Source organism: Lagenorhynchus albirostris, chromosome 10, assembly GCF_949774975.1.
Source record: "Lagenorhynchus albirostris chromosome 10, mLagAlb1.1, whole genome shotgun sequence".
Lineage (NCBI taxonomy): Eukaryota > Metazoa > Chordata > Mammalia > Artiodactyla > Delphinidae > Lagenorhynchus > Lagenorhynchus albirostris.
This window is the reverse complement of record NC_083104.1, coordinates 96845454-96870811: the sequence shown is the minus strand read 5'-3', so window position 1 is coordinate 96870811 and position 25358 is coordinate 96845454. Positions and strand designations below refer to the sequence as shown.

The following is a 25358-nucleotide window of genomic DNA, read 5'->3' as shown; positions in this document are numbered from 1 at the left end:
TAGTCAACGAGTTAACAGCTATGTCATAGTCTTAAGGTGACATGGAAGTTATCTGTACAAAAAATGCTTTATGAAATGATGTTTTCTTAATGATGGTTACTTGTAAATGTAAGATTTTGTAGTGTTTGGGGTTTTTTTTTTAAACTTTCATTTTTGTTCTTTGTACTTTTATGAGTCATTTGAATCCATTCGAATAAAGTGTTCGATTTTTCACAAATTATAGAATAACATTTTTAAGAAAAAAAAGGTAAAGATTCATAAGGTAAATGCACCGGGATGCTTAACACTATCTAATTTGGGGGAATGGGAAAAAAAAAATTGGTCTCTTCTCTGAACTTTTCTGTATTTTTGAAATCTTCAAAACTTACAAATAAAGTTGCTTTATTGCGTGAAAAATAAAATCTCTCCTTACCAAGGCATAATGTTTGGTGTTTTAGAAGCTGAAAAGTATTATCCCTATAAAGGGATGCTCAATGAAATAGTCTTTGAAAAGCAGGGATTCTCAACCATGGTATATTACACACTTCGGGACAACTTCACGAGGTGTAGGGACTGTTTTGATCCTTGTTTACAGTTAGGGAAACCCAGGAACAGAGAAGTTAGGTAACCTGTCAGTGGTCTCACAGTTACTAATTGGCCAAGCAGGCACTTGAACCCAGGCGATATAGTTTCAGAGTCTCTCCTTTTAATTACTGTATTACATTGCTTCACAAATAAGAATTTACAAAGAACTTCCTTAAGACAAATTTCAGTACATTCAGTTGTCAAAGGGTATGCACGTTTTTTAAGCATTTTGGTACAAAGTGTCATACTGCTTTTCCAAAAATTGGTCCAGTTTGTACTCCCCCTGGCAGTTCTGAAACCCCTATTTCCCTACACCCTCTCCACCACTGGGTATTAACATTTTCTAAATCTTTGCCAGTGTGCTACATATAAAATGAGGAGAGGGTCAGGGAATATATAGGAAATCTATGTACCTTCCACTCAGTTTTGCTGTGAACCTAAAGCTCCTCTAAAAAAAAAAAAGAAGTCTATTAAGAAATTATTTTTTTAGGAGAAGAGGCTATTTTAGGATTTAAACTTTACTAACTTTAGTTTCTAACAAGTATGAGCTTGTTTTCTTTTTTCTTTGTTTTAAAAACTGAGACATAATTGACATACAACGTTAGTTTCAGGTGTACAACATAATAAGATATTTGTACATACTGTGAAATGATCACAGTAAGTCTAGTTAATATCTGTCACCACCACCATAGTTACACATTTTTCTTTCCTTATGTTGAGAACTTTTAAGATTCTCTCCTAGCAACTTCCAGATATGCAGTACAGTAGTAATAACTACAGTCACCATGCGGTGCATTACAGCCCCATGACTTACTTTGAGTTTGTTTTCTTAGATATTTGCATAAGTCAGGGTATAAAGGACTACGTGAAAGTGGAAGACCGATTTGGGAATTCCCCAAAGGATGGCAGGACAGCTGGGTGCGTGGATAGTGATGAAGGATGACGTGGGCAGTATTGAGAGGTGAGGTGTGGAAACCCAGTGTTTCAGACTACACGTTGACAGGGCCAGGCAGACAGTGTGAGCCAGTGAAACAAGGTGGGCAGCAGGGCAGCAGGAGAGCTCCAGGCTGGATAAAGTTGTAGTGAATTGTGGGCAAGGGACTCTGACAGTCCAGACTTTCATGGGAAATCTTTTTCTTTTTTTTCCACTGTTCTACCCCCCTTCTAGGGGGGTCAAACCAAACAGGCCTACCAATCAGATGTGGTTTCTGCCCATCTGCCATGTGTAGTCTGGGGACATATTTGCAAAAATCCTTCTGTGCCATGGTCAGCATTTTGGTATCCCCCTGGCGTGAATGTGACCTAGAGCAGTGAACTGCTGGACCCAGCCAGGTTCATGGTTCTGAGGGGCTAGCTGGGGAATTGGTTAGTGACAGTCTGAAGCAAAAGAAGAAAGTGGCAGTTTATACACAAGTTTTTGAGGGAAGAGATAACTTTAAACTGGGTCCCGGGAAGCAGAAGCAGCAATGTAAAATGAGAAGTGGAGTGGGGAGTCGGAATTCTCGGAAGAGGTGGAATGGATACCAGCAGAAGGGGTTTGGGATGGTAAGTCTGAATTTGCTTTCGTTTGTCGGAGGGTGAGTGATTGGTGGATAGGCATCTCAAAGTGGCTTGAAGAAGCAGACACAGGGCAAACGGTTCAAAGTGATCCCGCATCCCCCAAATAGGAAGGCAATAGGGTCAACGCTAATTATAGAAAAAGCCATTTGCTGGTATTGCCAACAAATCGGGCAGACTGGAGGCAGAGAGACTGGTTTGTAGGCAATTGAAATAGTCTTGGTGAGCGACAATGTCAAGCAGCTGAACTAGGGCAGCGCCCGCAAAGGAAAATGGTACCATGAAAAGCCAGGTGAGGCTTGAAGAACAGCTGGTAGATTGGAAAACAGTTGGGACTCAACTGAAAATGAGTTCGTTGCTAACTGGACTTACGGTGGTGATCATTTTGCAGTACATACAAGTATCAAATCATTATATTGTACACCTGAAACTAATATAATGTTATATGGCGATTGTACCTCAATTTAGAAACAAAGAAAAAAGAAACTCTGAGACTAGAACCCAACAGTCTTTATTTTAAGCACTCCAGAAAGCTTTGATGTATTCTGAAGTTTGAAAACATGACTTCAAATTCTTTCTTCCTCTTCTTCCTCCTTTCCTTCCCCTTTTGCTCAACCATGTCCAGAGTATTTGCTAGTTATCTGGCTGCTTGTCTGAGGATAGATCTATCAAAGACATTATGGTATTTCTGGAATGTCTGATAAAAGTCTAACAGGAGAGTACTTCCCTCCTGTTCATGCCAGAAGTCAGCCCTGCCTGACGCAGCTCCCCCATCAGGTACTCTTACCACCTCGGAGTGAATGGTTTGCCAACCAACAGTGGGCAGACGCTACCATGTGAGTTTTTTCTTCCAGGTGCTTTCATGAACCTTGAAATAAAAGGCCCACTCCTTTAAATGTGGCCACTCAATCTCAAACTTTCATGAGACATCATCATCATGAATTTGCTATTGTCTCATACTTGACTCACAAAACTTCACAGTCTCAAGAAAACAGAATAACTTGAGGAAAGTTACAAAGAAAAAAAGAATGATCAGGGCTCCTTGAACAGTACTAGAGAAATAATGACACAGAATAGTGCATATAAATGAACCCAGTTGCTCTTCATTTCAGTATTTCTTTCTTTTCTACATTGAATTCGCATAATTTTGCACTAAAGACAAGCAAATCAGATGAAAGGAGACTTATTTCGCTTTGGCATATTAAAAAGTACAACGTGTACCCACACAGACCAAACTCTTCAAAACAAAGTACAGAGAGAAGATGCTGAAAGACAAATCATTTATCCAAGTTTATTCTCAGAGAGCTAGAGTTCAGGAACTTGCTCTGCGCCCCTGGAAGCAATACTTTGTAGAAGAGAAATTGTTCTTAAAGTTTGATTTTTAAAAATACTTTTCATTCTCTGTTAATATAATTGTAGGGCAGCCACGGGAGGGGTGGAGTTCTGCACTCTTCTCAGATCCTCAAGCCATTTTTACCTCCAAACAATGACTGTGGGGTTGCTTCCTAGGCAATGCTTTGAGCTCATCACACTCTCCCCATCATTCAAGATCCGTCTCAAATTCTACCTGTCTACTTTTTTTTTTTTTTAATATTTATTTATTTGGCTGTGCCGGGTCTTAGTTGCAGCATGCAGGATCTAGTTCCCTGACCACGGATCAAACCCGGGCCCCCTGCATTGGGAGCACGGAGTCTTAACCACTGGACCACTGGAGAAGTCCCTACCCATCTACTTTTTAATCTACTTTTTTGGTTTTCTTTTTTTAAAATTTTATTTATTTATTTTTGGCTGCGTTGGGTCTTCGTTGCTGTGCACCGACTTTCTCTGGTTGCAGCAAGCAGGGGCTACTCTTCGTTGTGGTGCGCAGGCTTCTCATTGTGGTGTCTTCTCTTGTTGTGGAGCATGGGCTCTAGGCCCATGGGCTTCAGTAGTTGTGGCACGTGAGCTCAGTAGTTGTGGCTCACGGGCTCTAGAGTGCAGGCTCAGTAGTTGTGGTGCACGGGTTTAGTTGCTCCCCGGCATGTGGGATCTTCCTGGACCAGGGCTCGAACCCTGGTGTCCCCTGCATTGGCAGGCAGATTCTTAACCACTGTGCCACCAGGGAAGTCCCTACCCATCTACCTTTTGATGGAGGCTTTTCTAAAGCCTTGTTAAAATGAAGGTCTTCTAGAAATAAAATCTGCTGTGTCCTATCCCCAGAGTTTCTGATTCATTCTGGATGAGGGCACAAGAATTGGATTTCTGTGCTTCACCACTATTGATCGAAGTTAAAAAAAAAAATCCCTTTTTTTTTTTTTTTTTTGCGGTACGTGGGGCTCTCACTGTTGTGGCCTCTCCCGTTGCGGAGCACAGGCTCCGGACACGCAGGCTCAGCGGCCATGGCTCACGGGCCCAGCCGCTCTGCGGCATGTGGGATCTTCCCCAACTGGGGCACGAACCCGCGTCCCCTGCGTCGGCAGGCGGACTCACAACCACTGCGCCACCAGGGAAGCCCCAAAATTCCTTTTAATAGCTTTATAATTGTTTTTTTGTTTTTTAAAGCCAGGTAAGACTTGCAGAGCTGCCGATATAGATTGGAATAGGCTGGGGGCTCCCGTACTGCACAAAATTTCAACAGTTCTAGCTGGAAGGGATGAACGTGAGTCTTGGGATTCATCACAAAGGTGGAGGATATAACTGAATCACTGTGCTATGCACCTGAAACTAATATAGCACTGTAAATCAACTATACATCAATAAAAGTAAAAAAATTAAAATATCAATACATATAAACCTTTCTGGATATGCTAGCCCAAAATATCAGTATCAGTAAATCAATACCAATAAATATAAACCCTTCTGGGTACTCTGGGCCGAAAGTTCCCAGAGCATCTAATTTGTGGCTTTACCCCCAGCATCTCCTGTGGAACACAGGAGGCCCTCAAGGAAACTGTTTGAATGAGTGAATAAATTATCTTGAAACAAAATCGATGAGTAATTTAGCATGTTCACACTCCCAGGCAATTCACTTAAATGTTCTAGGCTCTGGTTTGCACAACTTGGCAATGAAGGGACCATATTAAAATATTAAAACATGAAAATTTCTAAAATCCCTTCCAGTGTAAAATGCTACGTTTCTCTTCCTCATTTCATTTTTTCCTTTTACAACCATAGTTAATTTGTTGGCAATTATCAGAGGTGAACACTGAGAGGTCATGATCTCAGGGACTACAGAATTCTAAAAAAACATCCACAGGAAACGAAAGAGGATCACTTTTTGTAAGTTTCATGTGTTAAAAATCCTAAGTGGTTAATGAACCATTGGTAAGCGGAAACAAATGTACCTTTTTATTTCTAAAAATCACCTCAAACCAGGGGCAGTTTTGCTCCCCAGAGGATATTTGGCAATATCTGGAAACATTTTTGGTTGTCACAACTGGGGGTTCAGGGTGGGGGGCAGCTGTAGATGCCACTGGCATCTCGTGGGTAAAGGCCAGGGATGCTGCTTAAACATCCTGTTGCGTTGGCTAAAGATGTTACGGAAAAACCCGAACGAACTTTTTGGACAGCCCAATACGGTGCACAGGACAGTCTCCACGGCAAACAATTATCCACTCTAAATGCCAGTAGTACCGAGACTGAGAAACTTGCTTTAGGTTATAGTAAAAAAGTAGTCTCTTCCACAGCTACTCCATCCCCCCCCCCACCCCGTGATTTTAATAGAATGATTATACTTGCAACCATTTATTTAGTTAAGCCTGCCAGGCACTATGCTAAACACAGCACATACATTATCTTATTTAACACTAACAAAACCCTGTGAGGTTTCTTTTAACATCTTTATTAGAGTGTAATTGCTTTACAATGGTGTGTGAGTTTCTGCTGTATAACAAAGTGAATCAGCTATATGCATACATATATCCCCATATCCCCTCCCTCTTGCGTCTCCCTCCCACCCTCCTTATCCCACCCCTCTAGGTGGTCACAAAGCACGGAGCTGATCTCCCTGTGCCATGCGGCTGCTTCCCACTAGCTACCTGTTTGACAGTTGGTAGTGTATATACGTCCATGCCACTCTCTCACTTCGTCCCAGCTTACCCTTCCCACCACCCTGTGAGGTTTTGAAGATTAGTATTGATACATGATGTCTTAAAGAGATTACCGTAACTGTTAGGTCACACACTGGGATTTGTTGAGTGTTCCCGTCTTGTTGAGTGTTTTATCTCCTCCCTATGCCAGCTGTACCAGACAGGACAGATGTGGAGAACAGGTGACTGTTGGCTACCCAGGCAATTGCTGTAGGGCAAACTGAAAAGGGTTGGCCCTTGCTAAGAGGGTAGAAGAAATGCTTTTCCATACATGTCAACTATCTGACTTCAGAGCCTCTGCTGGTAGTCTTTATGCATAAATAATACCATAATGAACACCTTCATGTACAGATTTTCACATTGAAAAAGTTATTTCCTTAGCTTATTGTGAAACTAGTGGCTTAAAAGGCCAGAGGGAATTGGTGATTATAGTGGCTTCTCCTACTTTTCTAAATTGATTTTCCAGAGTTGTGCCCATTTCCTGCACCACCATGAAGTTGTGAGAAAACCTCTTTCAATACACTGACACCAGCATTGACTTTTGACATTTAAAACCAAAATTCTTGCTTATTTAACAAGCTAAGAAGTATGCATCTGAACTTAAATGATAAGCAGGTGCTGGGATTTGTTACCACATATATGTATCCCCAAATGGGGACCACGCTGTGTAAGAACAATAAGGAGAAACTCAAGTCAATACAAATAAAACTTGTTCCAAAGAAACACATTCGTTTATTCAACAAATGCAGTTATTTGTCCAATAAAGGCTAAGCCCCAAGAAAACATTACTGCTTACTCTGTAAACACTATCTCAAATCTTTTGTTTAAATAAGTCTCTGAAGAGCAAATGAGAGAATTGGATTTTATAGTTTAAAATGGTTTCTCCGATACGATTAGTGTCCTTTTTGCCCCGTCCTAAAAATAAGGCAAAATAGATGCTTCCTAGGATACTTGTGGTTTGAGGTAGACGTCTACCCACATACCCCATAACTACCCTCCTGACAAACAATCATAATTATAAGAGCAACAATAATAACACAATCACCTAGTCCAGTATTTTAAAAATATATAGTATATATGTAATATGTATTGTGGGATATAGTAGTATATCCCATTAGTGGATCATTTCAGTAGGTTTTTTTTTTTTTTGGCTGCATTGGGTCTTCGTTGCTGCGCGCCGGCTTTCTCTAGTTGCGGCGAGCGGGGGCTACTCTTCGTCGCGGTGCTCGGGCTTCTCATTGCGGTGGCTTCTCTTGTTGTGGAGCACGGGGTCTAGAGAGAAGGCTCAGTAGTTGTGGCACGCAGGCTCAGTAGTTGTGGCGCACAGGCTTAGTTGCTCCGCGGCATGTGGGATCTTCCCAGACCAGGGCTCGAACCCGTGTCCCCTGCGTTGACAGGTGGATTCTTAACCACTGTGCCACCAGGGAAGCCCCATAGTAGATGTTTTTACGGGAGTGAAAGGAGCAACTGGACGTTGGCACAAGTAATGGGATCAGTAGCTTTGGGGTTTCCATGTATGTTTTAACCTAAGACAGATTGAACTGCTTACTGAATAGTGGTCACACTGTATATTCAGGCTGTTCAATCTTTCGTTTGCCATTCATTATCTGCTCAAAATAATAAGCAAGGGATACCTACGAAGTATTCGAATAGAGCTGTCACCAGAGTCTTGCTGAGTGTTTGATCTCTCCCTAAACTAGTTGTGCAAGGCAGGACAGATGTGGAGAATCGATGATTGGTGGCCACCTAGGCAGTTGCTGTAGGGCAAACTGAAATGGGTTGGCCCTTGCTAAGAGGGTAAAAGAAATATTTTTCAATACTGAGAAGTAGGACGTTATTATACCTTCAAGTATGGTGGCCTACTGGGAAGCCAAGGTGGTAACCAGGCCTGTCTGGTCCACACACAGCTAAGCGGTCCTCACCATCAGCACCAAAGCCTAAGGCGGTGGCACATCCCTTGCGCGCCACACTCATCCATTCCTTTAAGGTTGATCAGTATCTCCGAATGCTGGGCCAAATGCTGTGGAGTCAAAGGTACCGTGACAACTGGCCCTCCACTCAGCTCAGCTTTTCCCAGCAACAGGTGGGCTGACTGTCTTCAAGGAGGTGATCTCGAGGTTCAAATGCATAAACAGTTGACCCTTGAACAACGCAGAGGTCGGGGGGCAGACTCCCGAAAATCCGAGTATGACTTATAGCTGGCCCTCTGTATCCAAGTTTCCTGTGTGTCTGAGTGTCCTCTGTATCTGAGGTTCCCCTGTATCCAAGGTTACTCTGAATCCAAGGCTCTGCATCCATGGATTCAACCAACCTCCTATTGCAGAAGACTGTAGTATTTACTACTGAAAAGAATCCGCACATGAATGGACCCTCGCAGTTCAAACCCGTGTTGTTCAGGGGTCAACTGTATTCTCAGCAGAGGGCACTAGGATGTAAGTACCAGATTCCTTCATAAGAGCAGAATTTGAGTGAGAATAGGAGGATGAGAAGCTACCTGGAAACTTGATGAAGGCTGAGGGGAGGACTTCCAGGAAAGGAGGAAATGAAGCTGAGTCCTTGGCAGTGTCGACTGTAGCCCAGGCTTGACTGTGCACAGGAATCTTCTGGGGACCTTGTGAAGATGCTGATTCTGGTGCAGGAGGTCTGGGCGGGGCCCAAGATGCTACATTTCTAACAAACTTCCAGGTGATATTGAAGCTCTCAGTCCAAGAACCACATTTCAGAAGCAAGGGTCTATTCCCATTCCTGCCGGATATGGCTGTGCCTCAGGGGCTCTTTGCAAAAAAAAACCAAAAAGCAACAACACAAAAAACCAAAGTAGAATTCAACATTGTCTGTGTTTGTCCCTCTCCCTACTTCTGCTCTTACAAATGTAATTTTTAAAGCACAACATGAATAGTATTTAAACAAACACGTTTGAGATTTATCATCAAATAGAAAGTATAGAAGTTGAGGTTTGTTATTTTATTAGCAGAAGGTTAATAGGTGTTATGCGTGGGGGTTTTTACTGTTTTTTTTTCTTGGCCACGCCATGCAGCTTGTGGGATCTTAGTTCCCGGACCAGGGATTGAACCTGGGCCCTCAGCAGCAGAAGCACAAGAGTCCTAACCACTGGACCACTGGGGAACTCCCTATGTGTTTATTTTAAAGACAACAGTCATTAATTATAAATGTCATGGTCTTATCTCTAGAATAATGGAATGTGTTTCAGAATAAGAGTTTGTGATGATCAATATTAATGAGAATGAAAGGGAAGAAAAATATTTTGTCCTTTTAAAAATGCAACCCTTTAGAAGAGGTTAAGGGACCTTTTGTCATGGCAATGTTTTATTCATACTTTTCTGCTATAGTTATTTAATCAAAATAGACACAAAAATCACATCAGCTAATCTTGCTGACATGAGTCAATATACCAGATTATCTCTTTGCTTTCCAAACTGCCCTCTGCCCACCCCCTAACTTAACCAAGGCGAGTTTTATTCTAAATTCTTTAAAAATGTGTCCTAAGAACAAAATAAAGAAGTTTCTTTTTGGATAGGCAAGCAGTAAAGTAACTTTTAAAGTATTAAATGCAAACTAAAACAATAGGAAGAAATATTGCTTAATAAAGAGTGTTTTTCTTGAGTACTCCACATTTATAAACAAACTTTTCAAGTTTGGCAGCAAGAAAAGAATCCTGCCTGATAGAGAGCCCTTAGGGGTGATGACTCATACCATTTTCAGAAAAGCCTGTGCAAAATTTAATTTTAGCTGGGCTGGGAGACCTTAGTACGATACTTGATTTAAATCCTCGTATATTATTATGTGACATGAGGGCAAAAGAACAGGGCTTTTTTTCTGTCTGAAAATGCACGTTTTCATGAGTGTTTTTAAAGAGGAAAAAAAAATTTGTAACTAAGTTTTATTGGAGTATGGTTGCTTTACCATGTTGTGTCAGCCTCCACTGCACAACAGAATGTATCAGCCATACGCATACAGATATCCCCTCCCTTCTGGACTTCCCTTCCATTTAGGTTACCACAGTGCACTAGGTGAGTTCCCTGTGCTATACAGCATGTTCCCATCAGTTGTCCATTTTATACATAATAACAACAATGTATGTGTGTCAATCCCAGTCTCCCAATTCCTCCCAAGCCATCCCTTTCCCCCTTGGTATCCATACCTTTGTTCTTAACAAATTTTTTTTTTTTTTGGCTGCGTTCAGTCTTCATTGCTGTGCCTGGGCTTTTCTCTAGTTGCAGCGAGCTGGGGCTTCTCTTCGTTGCAGTGTGCGGGCTTCTCACTGCGGTGGCTTCTCTTGTTGCAGAGCATGAGCTCTAGGTGCACGGGCTACAGTTCAGTAGTTTTGGCTCGTGGGCTCCAGAGCGCAGGCTCAGTAGTTGTGGCACACGGGCTTAGTTGCTCTGTGGCATGTGGCATCTTCCTGGACCAGGGCTTGAACCTGTGTCCCCTGCACTGGCAGGCGGATCCTTAACCACTGCGCCACCAGGGAAGTCCTACTGTGTGTGATTAAATGGACCCTTCAATCTCTGTGACCCATCCAAAATTTATTGAGATGGAGGTTATTGGAGATAGCACAGTGTTTCTCAAATTGGGAAATTTTGCACCACCAGGGGACATTCGGCAATATCTGAAGATATTTTTGATTGTCACAACTGGGGGGATATGTATTACTGGCATCAGGTGGGTGGAGTCCAGAGATGCTGCTAAACATCACACAATGCAAAGGAAGATTCTACAACAAGGAGTTGTCCAGCTTACGTTGTCAATAGTGCCAACATGGAAAAGCCCTGGTTTAGCAGAATGGCAGCCTAATGCCCTCCTCTCCCTTTTAAAGGCTTTTTACAGTTCAAAGGTGAGTTAAATATTAATTGGTAATGCATCAGCAAGTATTGGTCAGCAACTTTTGGTCAAAAGAACAACTGAAAGAAATAGAGAAGATGGGTAGATCAGTGCACACCAGTCTAGGAAAAACTCAAAGCTCAAAACCCATTGCTTGGGCTTCCCTGGTGGCGCAGTGGTTGAGAATCCACGTGCCAATGCAGGGGACACGGGTTCGCGCCCTGGTCCGGGAAGATCCCACATGCTGCACAGCAACTAAGCCTGTGCGGCACAACTACTGAGCCTGTGCTCTAGAGCCCGCGAGCCACAGCTACTGAGCCCACATGCTGCAACTGCTGAGCCCGCGTGCCTAGAGCCTGTGTTCCGCAACAAAAGAAGCCACTGCAATGAGAAGCCTGCACACTGCAGTGAAGAGTAGCCCCTGCTCGCTGCAACTAGAGAAAGCCCGTGCACAGCAACGAAGGCCCAACACAGCCAAAAAAAAAAAAAAACCATTGCTTGGGGGCTCATCATCTTTACTGGATGATCAGGAATTGTGTCTGTCACTTACACTATCCCTTACTGCCCAGCACAGTGGTTGGCAACACCAAATGCTCAACAAGAACTTCAGCATATAAAAAAGATATTGTGTTAAAACATTGCTTGAGTTCCATATGTCTAATATTGCAAACTTCATACAGGAGCGACCCTGGAATCTCTCTCACTTATTAGCACTAAAGACATCGAGTGGCCTGTTTTCTGAGCTTTCACTTTAGGATAAATGTTATCTGGGAAGTCCTAAAATTTTTTGATAATAGCACTATTTACAATAGCCAAGACATGGAAGCAACCTAAATGTTCATTGACAGAGGAATGGAGAAAGAAGACTTGCTTGGTACATATATACAATGGAATATTACTTAGCCATAAAAAAGAATGAAATAATGCCATTTCCAGCAACATGAGTGGAGTTAGAGATTTTCATACTAAGTGAAGTAAGTCAGACAGAGAAATACAAATATCATATGATATCACTTATATGTGGAATCTAATTTTAAAAATGATACAAATGAACTTATTTACAAAACAGAAACAGACTCACAGATCTCAAAATTAAACTTATGGTTACCAAAGGGGAAACATGGGGGGAAGTGATAAATTAGGAGACTGGGATTAACATACACACACTACTATATATTAAATAGATAACTAATAAGGAGCTACTGTATATCACAGGGAATTCTACTCAATATTCTGTAATAACCTATATGGGAAAAGAATCTGAAAAAGAATGGAAATACATATCTGATTCACTTTGCTGTACACTTGAAACTAACACAACATTGTAAATCAACTATACTCCAATAAAATTTTTTAAAGTAAATTTATTTTTTTAATAATATTTATTATTATTATTTATTTATTTTTTGGCTGCATTGGGTCTTCTTTGCTGCACGTGGGCTTTCTCTAGTTGTGGCAAGCAGGGGCTACTCTTCGTTGCCGTGCGCGGGCTTCTCATTGCGGTGGCTTCTCTTGCGGAGCACGGGTTCTAGGTGCACAGGCTTCAGTAGTTGTGGCATGGGGGCTCAGTAGTTGTGGCGCACGAGCTTAGCTGCTCTGTGGAATGTGGGATCTTCCCAGGCCAGGTCTCAAACCCGTGTCTCCTGCATTGGCAGGTGGATTCTTAACCACTGAACCACCAGGGAAGTCCCTTAAAAAGTAAATTTAATTAAAAGGCATTGAGACCAAAAATCTCCAGCTTCTTCATCTGCATTATGTTTTCATGCAATGGCATTTCTTGCAGGCTTGGGCACAAATTATGAAAAAAACCAATGGATTGTTTTTACTGGTGGCAAGTCTAGATCCATAACTACCAACTATTCGCACCATAAGCCTGTGGGGTTTTGTACCAATGATGAAAAATCTGAAACGAAAGAGAATATACTGGGAGAAAATAAACATGACTTGGAAGCTTAACTGATGAAATTGACACCTCTCTTTCTTGGTTCTCATTTCTGCTTTTCTTCTTTATCAACATTGCAGGTGTTCCTGGCTCCATGCCAAACGCATCGTGGGCCGGGAACCTCAGAGCTGTAAAGTGGTTTGACATGGAAGATAAACACGGAGGCTGCCACGGTGAGGCATTCATTTGAAACTGTGAGGCCACACTGCTTGTTGGTATTGGCATGAAGGTTGTGGAATACAGGGGTTCTCACAGAGAGCCCTGCTGGTTCATTTAGACCAATCTGTGAATTATTAAACAGAGTAGCAAGAGGCTTCAAGACACAGTCCTTGAAAAGTAAATCTAAGTGTCGTAAAGACATTCTCCAGCTTATAATTTTCTAGGGAGATGTAGAGGTGGGTTCAAATTGTAACGGTGCTTTCTTCTTGCAAGTTTCTGCCTTTTCCTTATTATTCATTCCTCTTTCTGCTCCTTTGGGCGTGCAGCGGTTACGAGGAGACAGTGGTCAGGATGAGAAGTGACGTCATGTTCTTACCACTGACTCCCATCCCTCGTGTCCGCCTCTGCTCCCCCTACGGACAGGTTTCCAGGTGGCTTGGAGGTGTTTGCTGCAGCTCTGGCATGATGGCAGGTGACAGCAACAAGAGAGGTTTCCCCTCCAAGTGGATAAGAACTAGAAAACAAGTAGTTTTCATTGCTACAGAACCTTGTAAAGGAGGCTTTTCATCAGTCCTAGTGTGTATTCGAACTCTTGCCTGGTACATGGTGGGCATGTGTATTTGTTGACTAGGACTAACATAACAAAGTACCATAGACTTGACTTTCTGTTTTAAACCACAGAAATTTGTTTCCTCACGATCCTGGAGGCTGGAAGTCCGAGATCAATGTGTCAGCAGGTTTGGTTTCTCCTGAGGCCTCTCTCTTTGACTTGTAGATGACCGTCTTCTCCCTGTGTGCTCACATGACCTACCCTCTGTGTGTGTCTGTGTCCTAATCTCTTCTTATAAGGACAGCAGTCATATTGGATTAGGGCTCATTCACATGACCTCATTTTAACTTAATTACTTCTTTAAAGGCCCTACATCTAACACAGTTACAGTCTGAGGTGCTGGAAGGTTAGGACTTCAACATATGAATCTGGGGGAAATACAATTCAGCCCATAAGAACAGGCAATAAATATATATACAGTGAATAAGTGATTGAGCGAACGGATGAGTGACTGAATAGGAAGGTTTGCCCCGTTCTCCCTGTGGTAACGAAGTTTGGCCTCCTCTCCTCTTCCACTCAGTCTACGGCTCTATCCTCAGCCCATCTTATCTACACCTAACATTTCAGATGAGAACATCCAAAGTGCTGCTTCTCTACATCTCTCCATTACACTCACCCTCTTTCCGGTGTCTGTCTCTCGGGGGTCCCCTTCCATTATGGATGACAGCAGCCTCGTGTCACTGCACACTCTATTCTTAAGCGTAGTCACATCTTTACCTCAATCAGCCCACATGTTCCCCAGAGGACAGCTCATTGTCACCTGCCTGCATTCTCATCGTGGCCTGCCCTCCTAGTGGGGGGAGGGGGATGGAGAGGAGGGTACTTTGCTCTTTGATCTCCTTAGAAAGTGGACCATATCCATCAGGCAGGGTCCCAATATTTGGGATAGGTTGCCTTCTCCACTTCCTTCTATAACCCCTATCACCTTCCCTTTAGAACCATCCTCTGATCTGGTCATCCTCTGATCTGCTTCTCCACCTCTTCTCCAGCCGTGACACTTGAGGACTCCAACATCCACGGCAAGGACCCATGTGATGTGATTACATTACAGCTCTAGCCCCCCCCCAAAGCTCCTGTCTACTGTGTTTCAGCCACACACACACAACCCCCCCAAGGAGAGCTTTACCTTCAGTCTCCTTGTCAGCACCTGTATCCAGGACCTACCTCAGTAGAGAAGGTATAGACAAGTCAGGTTTGCATTTTTATAGGGACCTTTACTGATCACATGACAGGTAGGGGCCATGAAGATAGCCCCTAGCCAGGAACCTACACAGGGTACGATGTTTGGGTAGCCCACGCCCCTCTCAAACAAATGTCTCGTTTTTTTCCTTCTCTTAGTATCTGTTATGCCATCTGAAAGCCTTACAGTGTTCATAGCATAAAAAATGTTTGTCCCCAGACCACTATACAGGGAAAAGAAAAAGACATAGTCCAGAGGAAATAGAACATTTTGCTAAACCAGCAAGTCAGTAATACAATCTGGACCTTTTCCGCTTGGCTGTGAGTAATAGGATTTGTTCCAAACCTGTGAGTGTACCCACTTTACAAACTCTCTTAGCATTTCAAATCACAGAGTACCATTCTAGACCTATGGTCTTTAACCTGGAGCTCCCATCTCTGATTACTATCTGTTTGTCACCCTACTAGTTTCCTTCACCAACTTACATAGTATATATTTTACTGCCTTTCTCCCCAGAACAGAATAGAAGCTCCAACGGGGCTGGGATTTTTGACCGATTTGTTCATTGCTGTATCCCCACATCTCAAATATGTTGTTGTTGTTGTTTTAAATGTGTTTGCTTTTTTAAAATTGGAATTTCCAGAGGTTCAACTTTCCTCCTTCTACCAGTTTCTTTCTGAGGACCCCTCGTCCAGCCTGTGTACTGTGTCAGCTGTTGTGTGCTGTTCTTGCTAGCATTTTAGGTTCCCTTGCTGTTTGATCCTACAAGGCTGATTCCTGCACGTAATCATTACTGTCATCTGCTTTTTGCCATTTGTGGTTCCTGAAGCAGGACATTGTTGAAGAATGTCACAGAACGCCCCTAAATTCACCCACTGTCTACCTTCAGCTAGACCCTCTGGCTGCCTACTTATTCTTTTATTTACGTCATTATTGTCCTGGTACTCTTCCCGGGGTACACCTTTTGAGCTTTTCTGCCCACCTTTAAGCTCCCAGTCTTATGTTAAAACAGCCTTTCTGGGCTTCCCTGGTGGCGCAGTGGTTGAGAGTCCGCCTGCCGATGCAGGGGACACGGGTTCGTGCCCTGGTCCGGGAGGATCCCACATGCCGCGGAGCGGCTGGGCCCGTGAGCCATGGCCACTGAGCCTGCGTGTCTGGACCCTGTGCTCCGCGATGGGAGAGGCCACAGCAGTGAGAGGCCCGCGTACTGCAAAAAAAAACAAAAACAAAAAAAACAGTTTCTACTCTCAAAAGGTGATCAATTCAACTTTAGGAAGAACTTTGAAGATATTTGATTAAAATCTCCTTATCAATTCCTTTGTCATGTCATCCCTTTCCGCCATCTTAGAACATTTTGGACCCATTCTCTCATTGTTGCTTCCTGTTTCAAGAGGAAAAGTTACCTATCCTCACAACCAAGGTCAGCATCTGGTCTCAGTTGTGTGTGGATCCCCCTAAATTATCCCATTGCTCTCTTGCATTCTCAGTGTCTCCCTCTCTGCTGTTTCTTTTCCTAAGCAAAGGTGTACTTACTGCCTCTATCCTGAAGAGCAAGCTGTCTAGGCACCCTCTGCTTGATCCAGCCTGGAATCTTCTCTCCTGTTCACTGCCATTTCTTAAGCATGGGCGTGCTGCCCCTCTACCGAGTTCTTCCCAGCCACTACCCGGTTATTCTTTAACTTCCTTAAACTCCGGCTTTTTTCTCCAGTGATTTTCTCTGTCTACTGAACTTCCTTCCAGCCACATTGAGTTAATCACCAAGTCCTGTCAGTCCTTCTGCGCTCTGCCTCTAATAGCCTTCTTTTCCCACTCATGGCAACCATTAACTTTGAACAGATTTGCTCTCTGGTTTACACAATTACTGTAGTCTCTTGACTGGTTCCTAATGTACCCTGCAAAGCTCTGCAAAATTAATCTTGCTAAAATCTATTTCATCATTTGATTCTTCTATTCAAAAAAGTTCTTCAGGGACTTCCCTGGTGGCACAGTGGTTAAGAATCCACCTGCCAGTGCAGGGGACACAGGTTCGAGCCCTGGTCCAGGAAGATCCCACATGCTGCGGAGCACCTAGGCCCGTGCACCGCAACTACTGAACCTGAACTCTAGAGACCGCGAGCCACAACTACTGAAGCCCGCGTGCAACAACTACTGAAGCCTGTGCTCCTAGAACCCGTGCTCCACAACAAGAGAAGCCACCGCAATGAGAAGCCTGCGCACCACAACGAAGAGGAGCCCCTGCTCGCCACAACTAGGGAAAGCCCGTGTGCAGCAATGAAGGCCCAACGCAGCCAAAAATAAATTTAAAAAAATACACAACTTCTCGAGCCCTTTCATAAGAAAGGGATAAAAAGGCCCAACCCCTTTATGGGATAAAAGAGGCCCAACTTTCATCTATTTTAAGTCAGTCAACCATAATAGTTCTACCATGTGCAAAGAAATGCTGGAAAGAGTACCAACTTCCTTGTTTTTAACCTGTTCCCCAACAAACTCTATTCTAGCAGAAAATTCTCATCTCTACATTTTCCAGAGGCATTTTCCCACCTGATGCTTTCCCATCCATCCCCCTGATGCTTCCCAATTCTACCCACCTGTGAACTCTCCACTCATCCTTCTCTATCCTTTTATTCAACAACTATTCATTTAACACCTAATATTTACCAGGCACTGTTCCAGATGCTGGGGACACAGAAGTGCACACAATGGTCTCAAATTCTAGCTCTTCAGGAGCTTATATTCTAGTCTGGGGAGAAGGACAATAAACAAACAAACACGTTTGGTAATAAGTGTCAAAAGGAAAATGAATCAGGAAAGAAGGGAAGGAGGTCAGAGACAGCCTCATATGAGAAGATGACCTTGACCTTGAAGCCGAGCCCTGGCTGGCGCCAGAGGGAGCCTTGAGGCTGTCTGGTAGCAGGATGTGGTACAGGGGAGAAAGCGCAAACACGGATGGATGCCTGGGGTGCTTGGGACCAGCAAGGGGGCCAGTGTGGCTGATGTGAATGTGGAAGGGTTTTTGTTTTGTTTTTTTAAACATCTTTATTGGAGTATAATTGCTTTACAATGGTGTGTTAGTTTCTGCTGTATAACAAAGTAAATCAGTTATACATATACATATGTTCCCATATCTCTTCCCTCTTGCATCTCCCTCCCTTCCACCCTCCCTATCCCACCCCTGTGGGTGGTCACAAAGCACCGAGCTGGGAAGGGTTATTAAAGGTTATAACTGAATGAGTAAGTGGTGGGAGGTGAGTCCAGGAGAGTCTGAGGAGTCTTGAATGCCATTGGTAGGAATTTGGCTTTTACTGCAAGTGAGATGAAAAGCCATTAGAGGGTGTTGAGCAGCAGAGACATCTTCTGCTTACATTTAAAACAATCACTCTGGCTGTTGTGCTGGGAATGTACTAACAGGCAAAAATGGAGGCGCTGGAAACCAGTTATTGTAACAATTCAGACAGGAAGATGGAGGCGGCTTGGACTAGGATGCAGGTAGTGGAGGTGGTGAAAAGTAGTCAAATTCTGTTAGTATTTTGAAGGTTGAGCTGACAGGATTGCTACCAGATTGGATGTGGGGTGTGAAAAAAAGGGGGAGGAGTGCCCAGGGCACTGAAGAATAGACTTGCTGTGGATTGTGATGGGGAAGACTTGGAGAGGATTAAGGACTTGAGACCTGACCTACGGGTGAGGTTTATTACTCACCTAAGAGGAGAGATAAAGCAAGCACTTGGCTAGACCAGGCTGGAGCTCAGAGAAGAGACCTGACCAATACAGCCCATCAAGACTTCTCCCATCTCTACACTTCTAGAGCTTCTTATCCATGAAATCCAAAGTTCATGATACGGTCCACGAACGGCCTTGTGATGCCTGGTGTGTTACTTCTTTGTATTATTTAACTCTCATTTTCTCCAAATGCATGTTTGTACGTCTTTCTCCCCGTAGAAAGTTTAACGTCCTCGTGGGCTGGGCCAGCACAACGCTGTTTCATCACAATCCTGTAGCCCTTGACACAGTGCTAGCCACGCAGCAGTTAGGCAGTAACCCTACCACTTTGCAAGCTCACTACCCCTGACTCAAAAACAAGCCTGTTTTCACTGTTTCTTGTTCTCTTCCTTTACAGGCCACTACGTCCATGGCATTTGTATCTATGGAAACGGAGACTTAAAGTGGTTGATTAATTCGTCAAGCCTCTTTGCTAACAAGTTTGAGCTCACTACGTACCCCCTTACTGTGGAATGCCTAGAGCTGAGGCTCAGAGAAAGAACCCTAAATCAGAGTGAAATTGCAATACAGCCCAGCTGGTATTTTTGATCTACTGCCACTCACGACTGAAGGAAAACCGCAGCTGGAAAGGAGAGCTTTCCTTTGTGAGAAAAACTTAGCCTGGGTTACATGAACAGTCTCAGGGCCAAGGTTATGGCTTCAGGACCTGACTACATTATTACATGTTAAAATATTCTCTGGACACCGTGAAATATGCTGTCAGGGTGGTTGTGCAGAGCGATGCTGGCGCTTTGGCCACTCTGCCGGTTTCTTGAGGCTCGTCTCTGCATCAGGCTAATGTTCTGATCAGTGATAAATAACTGTCCTCAGATTTGCATCTGATCTTCATCGTATATAAATGTTCTAAAGAAAAGGAGAATTGTGGATAATACTATTTAGGAGAAAAAGAACTGGGTTTCTCTGAAGAAGGAATCTTTTATGACAGATCTCTAGCCACACATTGGTGGATATCCCCTGCTCTTTGCTTACCTGCACGTAGGCATAGAAATCGCTTTTTGGGTAACTGACCAATCTCCTTTACAACTTGAGCTCCTAGAACTGAGAACTAGATCTTGTTCCTGAGTTTCAACAGTAGCATTTTCAAGTTTCCTGTGTCTAAAGTTCTGGATAGAATTTAAAGCCATTCACAGGAGACAGAATTGGAGACAGCAGTCGCTGCCTGCCTCTTCAGTAAAAGGCCCCCGGGGGGAATCCGTTTCTTGAATATTCGGAATGTGCTCTGAATATTCGGAATATTCGGAATGTGCTCTGATCCCTCTTTCTTGTTTTCCATTGAGAACATGGAAAAGTTCTTGAAGCATGAAGAATTTCTAGAAGAGAGGTGCTATTGCATGGGTTTAGCCTCAAGCCTTGAATATCTCAGAGTAAATCACTTTCCTTTATTGCCACTACTCTCCACCCCAACCAAAGTGATCTTATCTGCAAAGTGGAGACCAAATTCTGTCCCATGAGCCTTTAAGGAGTCCATAGTGTGCTCTGGGTAGCTTTGCAATGCCTGGGGGTCATAGGAGTGCCTGGATTTTTAAAAGCTTTCAAATGTGTGTGAGCCTTTTGGTCACTTCGTCCCATTCATGTATCCAATTCATTCATTCAGCATCTGGTCAATAAGTATTTCTTGAGTGTTTATTATACACCAGACACGTGCGGAGACAAGGAGGAGAAGTAAGTCAGAAGCTTTTTCACTCTAAAAGTCCTGGCAATAACGTCCACGTTGGAAAGGCTGCTCTAGAGAATCTCACAGGGTGGTTGTATTTTAACACCTTCATGTGCGGGGTTGTAGACTGTGATACCAGGCCCAGGATATCAGAAATTACAAAGTGAGGTCTAAATCAGAGATTATTCCCAAGAGAGAAGGGAAGGAGGAGACGGAAGCCACAGCCGATTGTGTCCTGTAGGTGTTCTGCTTGCTCCTTTACGTCTCATGGCCTTCAAATCTCACAACGCTCTCGGGAAGCTCTCATGATCTGTCTGAGAATCGGGATTCTCTTATTGGTCTCCTCTGTTCATTTCCTGAGGTGGAACATTTAGAGAAGGTGAAGTAAAGCCATATTTAGCATCCCAGAATGGTCTCAGTGTTAATATTGAGAAAACGTCCTGTCACGTCAGAAAAATGTGAAGTCTACTCTTATATTCCATCCAGTTCCTTGATATTTATTTATTCTAATGAACAACAGTAACTACAATTAATGATACATTTAATCCACGCAACGTTATTTTTTTCTGTAATTGTGCCTGTTGAATGTTAATCACATTTAATGACTTTGAATTTAATGACTTCTAGTGACTTTGAAGTAAAGCCTTCTTTTTTCCTGTTACCGAAAAAAAAAAGATGGAACTGTATTGGTTGATGAAGAGTCCAGGGGTAGGGAACACACCCAGAGCTAAAGGCAGAATCTGAAGATACCTTTTTTTTCAACTAATTTACATGACACCACTTGAGAAGAAGGGTTGCTTTACACTGGATCTTTCTCTTGTAGAACAAGAAATCTTTTGGAATAGAAGATGTTTACATGTCAGTTGTTGGTCATTTCTTCTATGTCTAAAGTACTTTAATATTGGAAGAGTGTAGTGTTTGGACTAGTGGATTTCTGCTAGCCCTTGGAGGTGCCCTGAAAACTTTGTTTTCGATGATGTTCCGTGTTGTTTTCTTGGAAATAAATTAATATATTGTTTTCCACCTTTGGGGCTATTGTGCATTTTTATTTGATTGGCATTTGAAGATAATTCTCCTAACATTTTCTAAAAAATACAAATAAATACATTCATACATACGCACATACTTGTCTAAAAATGCCCATCCACTGAAAAATAATTAAGCTTTTCCTCTGTGGAGTGTTGGGGAGAATAATTGGGAATGATAGAGAAGAGAATATAATGGAAGATCAGTTTCATTTAAATTGGGTACAACCATTTTAAAATCTGAGGAAGGAAGAAGTTAGCCTTCTACTCTTGCCTCCTTTATTTATTTTTTAAAAATCAAGGTACAATTTAGGAAAAAGACGTTAATATTATCATAATTATTGGATTGTCAAATGCCAAAGTTTTTGAGCAGCCTTGCAGTGCTAAGCTTGGCTAAACAAATTTTGCCTCTAACAGACACATGGAAAATGACAGAAATACTGAGGAAAATAACTCATTTAAACAACATCTGATGCACCATTTTTTTAATGCAAAATGTTTAAAAACTGAAGTGAAAAACATTTCAAACTACAAAACAATAAAAATATATGTTCATAAGAATAGAAAGAATACATAAATCCAGCTATGCTTCAATAAAAAAATTATACAATATGATAAAATCAAGTTCATAGGTTAAAAAAAATAGAAAGAATACAGAAGAATATAGAATAAAAAGTGAATTCCTTTCTCCAGGAGTAATCACTTGATTGGTGTATATTCTGAAGTGTCTTTTCAGTGCGGTGATATCCTGTGGCAGTGCTGTCCAAAAGAATTTCTGCAATGATGAAAATGTTCTGTATCTACACTGTCCAAGATAGTAACCACTCAATTTAGCCACTGGGCACTTGAAATGTGGCCAGTGTGACTGAGGAAATGTTACTTATTTTTAGCCACATGTGACTAGTGGTTATTGGACTACACAGTTCTATAGTTCTACATCAGTTATATACACGTGCTTGTGTATACGATGGAAATATACACAAAGACACATGTACTGGCTTTTTTAAAATGAGTTGATTATAGAGATGTATAATAGAAATTATATCTTTTTGCAACTTGCTTTTGTGGACCCTTCAAAAATAAACTTTTACTTTTAGAATAGTCTTAATTTTACAGAAAAATTACAGATAATACCGAGTTCCCATATAACATAATCAATATATAACATTAGTATAATACATTTGTCACAATTAATGAGCCAATATTGATACATTATCACTATTACCTAATATTCATACTTTATGTAGATTTCCTTAACTTTTACCTAATATCCTTTTTTCGTTCCAGGATCTTATCCAAGTGCCACATTGGGTTTAAGTATGTTTCTCCAGTCTCCTCTGGGCTGTGACTGTTTCTCAGGCTTTTCTTGTTTTGATGACCTTGACAATCTTGAAGGGTGCTGGTTGGAGGTTTTGCAAAATGCCCCCCACCCATTGGTTTTGGCTGGTGTTTTTCTCATGGTTAGATTGAATTTGGGGGTTTGGAGGAGGAAGACCACAGAGGTAAAGTACCACTTTCATCACATGATATGAAGGGTACACACTATCGACTTAGCTTATCACAGCTGATGCTGGCCTTGGTCACCTGGCTTAAGTAGTGTTTGTCAGGATTCTCCACCGTAAAGTGAGGTTTTTCCCTTTTTCCATACAACACTCTTTGGGAGGAAGTCGTTCTTCCGAGCCCATACATAAAGAATGGGGAGTTGGGCTTCCCTGATGGCGCAGTGGTTGAGAGTCCTCCTGCCGATGCAGGGGACACAGGTTCGTGCCCCGGTCCGGGAGGATCCCACATGCCGCGGGGCGGCTGGGCCCGTGAGCCATGGCTGCTGAGCCTGCGCGTCCGGAGCCTGTGCTCCGCAACGGGAGAGGCCACAACAGTGAGAGGCCCGCGACTGCAAAAAAAAAAAAAAAAAAAAATCTAAAAATAGGGACTTCCCTGGTGGCGCAGTGGTTAAGAATCCTCCTGCCAATGCAGGGGACACGGGTTCGGCCCTGGTCCGGGAAGATCCCACATGCCGTGGAGCAATGAAGCCCGTACATCACAGCTACTGAGCCTGTGCTCTACAGCCCGCGAGCCACAACTACTGAAGCCTGTGAGCCACAACTACTGAGCCCGCGTGCTACAACTACTGAAGCCTCTGTGCCTAGAGCCTGTGCTCCGTAACAAGAGAAGCCACTGCAATGAGAAGCCTGCGCACCGCAACGAAGAGCAGCTCCCACTCGCTGCAACTAGAGAAAGCCTGCACACAGCAACGAAGACCCAACGCAGCCAATAAATAAATAAATAAAATAAATTTTAAAATAAATAAATAAAATAAAAATAGAATTACCATATGATCCAGCAACCCCACTCCTGGGCATATATCCAGAAAAGATGAAAACTCTAATTTGAAAAGATACATGCACCCCAATGTTCATAGTAGCACTATTTACAATAACCAAGACATGGAAGCAACCTAAATGCCCATCAACAGATGAAAGAATAAAAAAGATGTGGTATATGTATACGATGGAATATTACTCAACAATAAAAAAAGAACAAAGTATTCCCATTTGCAGCAACATGAATGAATCCTGAGATTATCATACTAAGTCCAACAGAGAAAGACAAATATGATATCACTTATCTGTGGAATCTAAAAATTAATACAACTGAGTTTATTTACAAAACAGAAACAGACTCACAGACATAGAAAACAAATTTATGGTTACCAGAGGGGAAAGAGGGGGAGAGGGATAAATTAGGAGGGATTAACAAATACATAACAATATATATAAAATAGATAAACAACGAGATTTTCTGTATAGCACAGGGAACTATATCCAATACCTTGTAATAAACAATAAAGGAAAATAATCTGAAAAAATAAAAAATTCCTTAAAATAAGTAACAGTTTTACCTTTTCCTTCTTTTTCTTGTCTTCTGACACGCAGAAATTTGCAATACAATTTTAAATGGTAGCAGTGATAGCAGCTGTCCTTGAGTTGTTCCCAACATTAAAGGGCATGTTTAACTCTGATACATGATGTTGGAGGTTTGAAGTAGATTTCTGGTAGATATCCTTTATTGAGTTAAGAATCAGAATACCAGAAAATAAGTATAAATAAAAATATATTATGATTCTAATGTTTTTTAAAACCCCAGTTGCTGTCTCTTTTTTGTTGCTTAATGGAATTATGAGTGACTTTGGTTTAAAATTTTTTTTTCTTTGCACATATTACTTCAAAAGGTAAGAGGGAAAGGTCACCACTGTTAATCTTTTTACACAGTAAGAATTTAGGAGAGCAGGAACTTCCCTGGTGGCCCAGTGGTTAAAACTCCGTGCTCTCAATGCAGGGGGCCTGGGTTTGATCCCTGGTCAGGGAACTAGATCCCACATGCCGCAACTAAATATCCCACATGCAGTAACAAAGGTCCCTCGTGCCACAACTAAGACCCGGCGCAGCCAAATAAAAATTTAAAAAAATTTAGGATCGCAGTCTATGCATAGCAGTCTATGCCAAGTGGGAAACGGGAGCAGAGATTCCCTTGAACAGACTAAGCAAATAACTGGAGTTTGGGAAGACTAATGCCAGAACTAGAAGTTTCCTGTTGTGACTACTCCCTCTTCTGGTCAGGATGGCTAAGGGCTTAAGAGATCAAGCCAATGGAAAGACACTGGAGGTCAACCTCCCAGGGCCAAGTTCTGACCTTGGAAAGAAGACTAACAGTGATATCTCTGAAAGGAGGTGGGTAAGAGGTGACTCTGACCATACCCACTTTTCCACGACGAACGCCTACAAGCTCTGAAAGTGGTGAGCTTCCGGGGTGGCTGTCGGGAAGATTAATTTGGGTGAGTCCTTGGGAGCCAGCCCAGGAAGGCTGACCTCCCTCTTGGGAAGGATACTGGGGGCTGAATGGTCCCAAACAAAAGAGTTCTTATGAAAAGAAGGCAAAATTCAGAAACCATTGGCCAGCATCATGTGTCAAACTGTAAAAGTG

General features: G+C 42.5%; 2 protein-coding genes across 8 annotated transcripts in view; one reads left to right on the top strand and one right to left on the bottom strand.

Annotated features, from left to right (window-relative positions):
• NEDD9 (neural precursor cell expressed, developmentally down-regulated 9) overlaps window positions 1–25358 on the bottom strand; it is a 503823-nt gene that overhangs the window by 136 nt on the left and 478329 nt on the right. The gene's annotated exons all lie outside the window — the stretch shown is intronic.
• GCNT2 (glucosaminyl (N-acetyl) transferase 2 (I blood group)) overlaps window positions 1–25358 on the top strand; it is a 106865-nt gene that overhangs the window by 68848 nt on the left and 12659 nt on the right. For 4 of the 7 annotated variants that reach the window (XM_060163699.1, XM_060163701.1, XM_060163702.1 and 1 more), the window contains exons 2-3: window positions 13053–13145; window positions 19036–19915. In XM_060163699.1, the coding sequence (XP_060019682.1) occupies window positions 13053–13145; window positions 19036–19226 (284 nt within the window). In that variant the 3' untranslated portion in view covers window positions 19227–19915. Of the gene's footprint in view, window positions 1–13052; window positions 13146–14677; window positions 15160–19035; window positions 19916–25358 lie in introns of those variants that run through there. The other 3 variants (XM_060163705.1, XM_060163704.1, XM_060163703.1) reach the window with 3 other exon arrangements.